Genomic DNA, 6,192 nt, shown 5'->3' on the forward strand with positions numbered 1-6,192 from the left:
TCCAGCACAGAGCTGCCTGTGTCGGACCCTGGCCCAGGCTGGCCCAGCCACACCCTTCCACTTGGTTTGGTTGAGTTCACAGGGCAGGGGTGGGGCCAGAGTGGCCACCGTGGATCCGGGGGAGGGACATGGAACCTTTCAGCCAGGAACAAAGTCTCCCCCTATTTAAGTCTGTACCTTAGCTGGTACCCTGGAGTTCCACCAGCAGCCGCAGCCATGCAGGGAGCCTGGGTACTACTGCTGCTGGGCCTCCGGCTACAGCTGTCCCGTGGCGTCATCCCAGGTAATTAGGCGCTCCCAACTGCCTGGGCCCCTCACATATGCCAGCCTGCAGTCTGACCCTGCCTCTGCTCTCCCCTTGGCCAGTGGAGGAGGAGAACCCAGCCTTCTGGAACCGTAAGGCGGCTGAGGCCCTGGACGCCGCCAAGAAGCTGCAGCCCATTCAAACCTCGGCCAAGAACCTCATCATCTTCCTGGGAGACGGTGAGTATTTCGGGCCACCCCAGAGCCCTCACACCATGGATAGTCAAGGCCACTGGCAAGTCCAGGCAGGCCTGGGAGCTCATGCCTGACTGGGTTCTATTCCTTCAGGGATGGGAGTGCCCACAGTGACAGCCACCCGGATCCTAAAGGGACAGAGGGAAGGCCATCTGGGGCCCGAGACGCCGTTGGCCATGGACCACTTCCCATACATGGCTCTGTCCAAGGTGAGCACTGGGCCACACAGCAGCGATGTGAGGAAAGGCTGGGAATGGTGGCAGAAAGATTCCAGGAGGGTCTGGGACAATGAGTACAGACTCCAGGGCCTTCCCTGAGTGGAGGAATATATGTCTGCTTAGAATCGAATTGAAAGTCTCTCTGTCCCTAGACATACAGCGTGGACAGACAGGTCCCGGACAGCGCAAGCACGGCCACAGCCTACCTGTGCGGGGTCAAGGCCAACTACAAGACCATCGGCTTGAGTGCGGCTGCCCGCTTTGACCAGTGCAACACGACCTTTGGCAATGAGGTCCTCTCCGTGATGTACCGCGCCAAGAAAGCCGGTGAGTTGGGGGCCGGGCTCAGGGACAGGGGCATGCCCTGGGCACTCCACGTCTCACCTGACTTCTGCCACCATCAGGGAAGTCCGTGGGTGTGGTGACCACCACCCGGGTGCAGCACGCCTCTCCAGCGGGCACCTATGTCCACACGGTGAACCGCAACTGGTACGGGGATGCCGACATGCCCGCCTCAGCGCTGCAAGAGGGCTGCAAGGACATCGCCACACAGCTCATCTCCAACATGGACATAAATGTGCGGCACCAAGGGCACGGGGTGTGGGGGGGACGGGCTGCTTGGAAGGGTGGGCCCTACAAAAGCTACGATCCCAGGCGAGCTGCGGCAAGCTGAGCTCCCAGGATCCTCCAGGGTCTCTGAGGGCTGGACGTAAAAGGCCCAGCTCAGGAGAGGCCCTTCCCACATACCTAGCTGGGGATCTGGGGACTGGCTGAGGGGGAGGGGCAGGGGACCCATCGGGCCCCAGGTTACCATCTCTGATGCTTTGCCTGTAGGTGATTCTTGGTGGGGGCCGAAAATACATGTTCCCTAAGGGGACCCCAGACCCCGAGTATCCGAATGATGCTAACGAGACCGGAACCAGGCTGGACGGACGGAACCTCGTGGTGGAGTGGCTGACAAAGCGTCAGGTAATGGTAGCTCACAAGGAGAGTGGCCCAGCAGGGACCCAGCCAGGGTTGTGGGTCTCTGGGCTATGTGCCAGTAACTAGTTGTATCCCACCAGGGGGCCCGGTACGTTTGGAACCGTGAAGAGCTTATTCAGGCCAGCCAGGACCCATCAGTGACATATCTCATGGGTAATGTTCCCCGCACTTCCTGCTATGCCACCCGTCAGATGGCTTCCACTGACCATGAATACACGTGTGCCGTGACCCCACTATGATCCCATTGGTCACTTTGGGGTTTTTGTTTGTTTGCTTTTGCTTTTTTGAGGCCAGGACTCGCTCTAGCCCAGACTGGCCTGGAATTCACTATGTACTCTCAGGATGGCCTCAAACTCACAGCAATCCTACTACCTCTGCCTCCCTAGTTGCTGGTATTAAAGGCGTGCGCCACCACTCCGGGCTCACTTTGGGCTTTTCGTCCCTTAGGCCTCTTTGAGCCTGTAGACACAAAATTCGAGATCTACCGAAACCCTGAGCTGGATCCATCCCTGAAGGACATGACAGAGGCGGCCCTGAAAGTGCTGAGCAGGAACCCCCGGGGTTTCTACCTCTTTGTGGAGGGTGAGTCTGGAGGCGAACAGCAGAGGAGAGGGTGCGAGTGGAGAGATCAGCCATCACCTCTCCCACTCACTTCCTGTAGGAGGCCGCATCGACCGTGGTCATCATCTGGGCACAGCTTACCTGGCACTGACCGAGGCTGTCATGTTCGACTCTGCCATTGACAGGGCGAGCCAGCTCACCAATGAGAAGGACACGCTGACCATCGTCACTGCTGACCACTCCCATGTCTTCTCCTTTGGCGGCTACACATATCGGGGGTCCTCTATCTTTGGTAGGCCAGGGGACAGTGGCAGGTGTAACTGCCTCTACTATACGGCAGAAATTTCTCTGTGCCCATGTCAGATGGTCGTTAAAAAAAAAAAAAAAAAAAAAAACAGCATCCGCCTTGTAGGGATCTGGTGGCAAAAATCGGGGGACACTCCAGATGCAGTAGCTAGTGCAAAGATAAGGTGTCACCCTCTCTCCTTGCAGGCCTGGCCCCCCTCAAGGCAGTGGACGGCAAGTCCTACACCTCCATCCTGTACGGGAACGGCCCTGGCTACGTGCTCAACTCAGGCAACCGGCCCAATGTCACCGAAGTTGAAAGCAGTGAGTGGGGAGGTGGGGGAGGGGGTCCTCTGCCCTGGGGTCAAGAGCAGAGGAAACTCGGGCACGCCCTGAACGCCCTGTCCCGCCAGGCGACCCCGCGTACCGGCAGCAGGCGGCGGTGCCCGTGGCGTCGGAGACGCACGGCGGCGAGGACGTGGCGGTTTTCGCGCGCGGCCCGCAGGCGCACCTGGTGCACGGCGTGCAGGAGCAGAACTACATCGCGCACGTCATGGCCTTCGCGGGCTGCCTGGAGCCCTACGCGGACTGCGGGCTGCCGCCCCCTGCCGGCCACAACGAGGGCCCCGGCCAGAGCAGCACCCAAGCCCCTGTCCAGAGCAGCGCCCTGGGCCCAGGCCTGACCACTGCCCCTCTCACCCTGCCGCTGCTGGCCGGGCTGCTGCTGCTGCTTCTAGGGCCCTGACGGCCGGATCCCCTCCAGGATCCACCCTAGGGCCTCAAGCTTGCAGGGTGCCCCCACTAGCCCTTCGTCGTGATCCCCAGTGCTGGCTCCTGTGCCCCTACCTGGTGTTCCCTGAACTCTTGCCGTCCCTGGTCCCAGTGGGGTTCTCTCTGCTGGCTTTATGCTCCCCATCCGATGGTCCCCTAGCTCCCCACATTGCAGGACTCAACCCCTAGCTCCACCTAGTGCTGCTACCTCAAGGGAACCTACCCAGACATCCAAAAGGGGGCATTCACCCTTGACCTGTCAACCAGCTGCAGACACCACAGAGCTAGCTCCCCTTTCGGATCCTCCATGTGTGGGACCTGGAGCGACCCATGACAACCAAGGCACCAGACTGTCTCCTCCCAGGGCTCTTGGACACCCCTTCCTGACTGCACCTTCTGGTACCCTAGGAAAGCAAAAGGCTCTGACAATGGCTTTCACCCCAGTTAGGGCCCCACGGAGGACCAAGAGTGCACCTGTCTATTGGTGCTTCCCCCAAACCTGAACCCAGCAGCCCCCTCCCCCCCCCCCTTACCCTATGACTTCGACACAGGAGGGAACTGGAAGATGTCTTCTCAACACCCTCGGGTACACCGGTGCGGGCCCCCAGCAGGGCTTTGGCACAGTCCTTGGCCATCCTCACTGGCCCAGGTCCATACCCAGAACCTTTCATAGAGGCCCAATCACACCAAGGATTGTACTGGAGAAAGACCCCAAACAGGACTCCCACTACACAGTGAGGAAATCGCAGAAGAGGACTGCAGCCCTCTGCCCCCTCCCAGGCTGCACAGAGGTTTCTGAAAGATGACTTCAAAGGCCACCATTATCCTAGGAGAGACAGGCCAACAATAAAATGTCATACAGTGCAATGTCGAAACTCCTTTTATTCTCTTTTATTGGTTCATTTGAGGTAGGGTCTCACTCTAGCCCAGACTGACCTGGAATTCACTATGTACGTAGTCTCAGGGTGGCCTCGAACTCACAGTGATCCTCCTACCTCTGCTGCCCAAGCACTGGGATTAAAGGTGTGCACCAGCACAATCGGCTGGCTATTCCTGCTATTTTATTCTTAAAAATATTTTGATTTGCGAGAGGATAGAGAAAGAGAGAGAGAGAAGCAGACAGAAAGAGAATGGGCACACCAGGGCCTCTAGTAAATGAACTCCAGATGCATGCATCACCTTGTGCATCTGGCTTATGTGGGTTCTGGAGAACAGAATTTAACCACTAAGAAGCCATCCCTTCAACCTTCTTTTTTTTTTTTTTTTTTTTTTTTTTTGGTTTTCTGAGTTAGAGTCTCACTCAAGCTCAGGCTGGCCTGGAATTCACTATGTAGTCTCAGGGTGGCCTCGAACTTGGCTAATACTCCTACCTCTGCCTCCCAAGTGGTGGGATTACAGGTGTGCACCACCATGCCCCTCCAGCCCTCCTTTTATTTTCTTGAAGATCAAGCCCAGAGCCTTGAGCATGCTAGGCAAGCATGCAGCATGCAGCACCGAGCCACAGCCCTACCTTCTAGTGATAACTATTTCCTCTTCCTCTTTCTGATGGGGCCTCACTCCATAAAGCTCTCAAACTTGTAGCCTCAAATTTGTGGCAATCCTCCTGCCTCAGCCTTCCAAGTGCTGAGGAGTACAGATGTGAGCCAGCGCACGAGGCATTCTAGAAACACTTTTTGAAAACAACACAAAAATCCCCAAGTGTCTGGAGCATAGAGCATATGTGAGTGGTAAGTCACAGAGAGAGGCCAGGGAGAGGCAAAAGTCCTGGGCAAAATAACGTTTTGAACAAGACGGAATAGCAGTGCAAGGAGTCCCCAGGCAACAATTCTCATGGGACAGTAGAGTGGCTGGGCCAGAGTGGGTGGGTGGGTGGATAAGCGATGTCAAATCGCAACAGTTAGAAGAGGCTGAGGTCTTACAGTGCCCAGGCTGCAAATCTCTGCACAGGGATTAGGCCAAACCTGAAAGCACATGGCACCTTGGCTATTTCTAGAAGCATGCTGTCTTTTCTTTTTTCTTTTCTTTTTTCTTTTTATTTATTTATTTGAGAGCGACAGACACAGAGAGAAAGACAGATAGAGGGAGAGAGAGAGAATGGGCTCGCCAGGGCCTCCAGCCTCTGCAAACGAACTCCAGATGCATGCGCCCCCTTGTGCATCTGGCTAACGTGGGACCTTGGGAACCGAGCCTCGAACCGGGGTCCTTAGGCTTCACAGGCAAGCGCTTAACTGCTAAGCCATCTCTCCAGCCCCTTTTTTTTTGTTTTGTTTTTTTGAGGTAGGGTCTCACTATGTAGTCTCAGGTTGGCCTCGAACTCACAGCTATCCTCCCACCTCTGCCTCCCACTGCTGGGATTAAAGGTGTGGGCTACCACTCCTGGCATGCCACACATTCTTTATGTGATTTAAAGTATTTAGTTATTTTTTTATTTGCGAGAGAGAAAGAGGCTAAGAGAGGGAGAGAGAGAATAGGCACACCAGGGCCTCTAGCCACTGCAAATGATATTCCAGATGCATGTGCCACCTTGTGCATCTGGCTTACATGGGTCCTGGGGAATTGAACCAAGGTCCTTTGGCTTTGCAGGCAAACACCTTAACCGCTAAGCCATCTCTCCAGGCCCTTTTTTTGTTTTTTTGAGGTAGGGTCTCACTCTGGCTCAGGCTGACCTGGAATTCACTATGTAGTCTCAGGGTGGCCTCGAACTCTCAGCGATCCTCCTACCTCTGCCTCCCGAGTGCTGGGATTAAAGGCGTGCGCCACCACACCCGGCCATGCTGTCTTTTCTTTTTCTTTCTTTATTTCTTTTATTTTCAGGGGAGGTGGTGGTGCAGGGGTGGAACTGGGCAACCAACGGGGAGATGTAGGCTCTAAACAT

The 6,192-nt window shown here is 56.0% G+C and overlaps 1 protein-coding gene across 1 annotated transcript; it reads left to right on the top strand.

The window, feature by feature from the left end:
• Positions 1–216: 216 nt before the first annotated feature.
• LOC101614318 (intestinal-type alkaline phosphatase) lies at positions 217–3,291 on the top strand. The gene is made up of 11 exons (XM_004662218.2): positions 217–283; positions 367–483; positions 592–707; positions 869–1,043; positions 1,121–1,293; positions 1,551–1,685; positions 1,781–1,853; positions 2,148–2,282; positions 2,362–2,553; positions 2,754–2,870; positions 2,960–3,291. Exons 1-11 carry the CDS (start codon positions 217–219, stop codon positions 3,289–3,291), a joined length of 1,632 nt encoding a protein of 543 aa, XP_004662275.2.
• The last annotated feature ends 2,901 nt before the right edge of the window (positions 3,292–6,192 follow it).

This window comes from Jaculus jaculus, chromosome 4 (assembly GCF_020740685.1).
Source record: "Jaculus jaculus isolate mJacJac1 chromosome 4, mJacJac1.mat.Y.cur, whole genome shotgun sequence".
NCBI lineage: Eukaryota > Metazoa > Chordata > Mammalia > Rodentia > Dipodidae > Jaculus > Jaculus jaculus.

Excerpts from the sequence above, each read along its gene's own strand:
- LOC101614318 (XM_004662218.2), top strand. The coding sequence starts at position 217 with ATGCAGGGAGCCTGGGTACTACTGCTGCTGGGCCTCCGGCTACAGCTG. Across the intron at positions 284-366 it reads GTCCCGTGGCGTCATCCCAG|TGGAGGAGGAGAACCCAGCC; the intron begins GTAATTAGGCGC and ends CCCCTTGGCCAG. Across the intron at positions 708-868 it reads CATACATGGCTCTGTCCAAG|ACATACAGCGTGGACAGACA; the intron begins GTGAGCACTGGG and ends CTCTGTCCCTAG.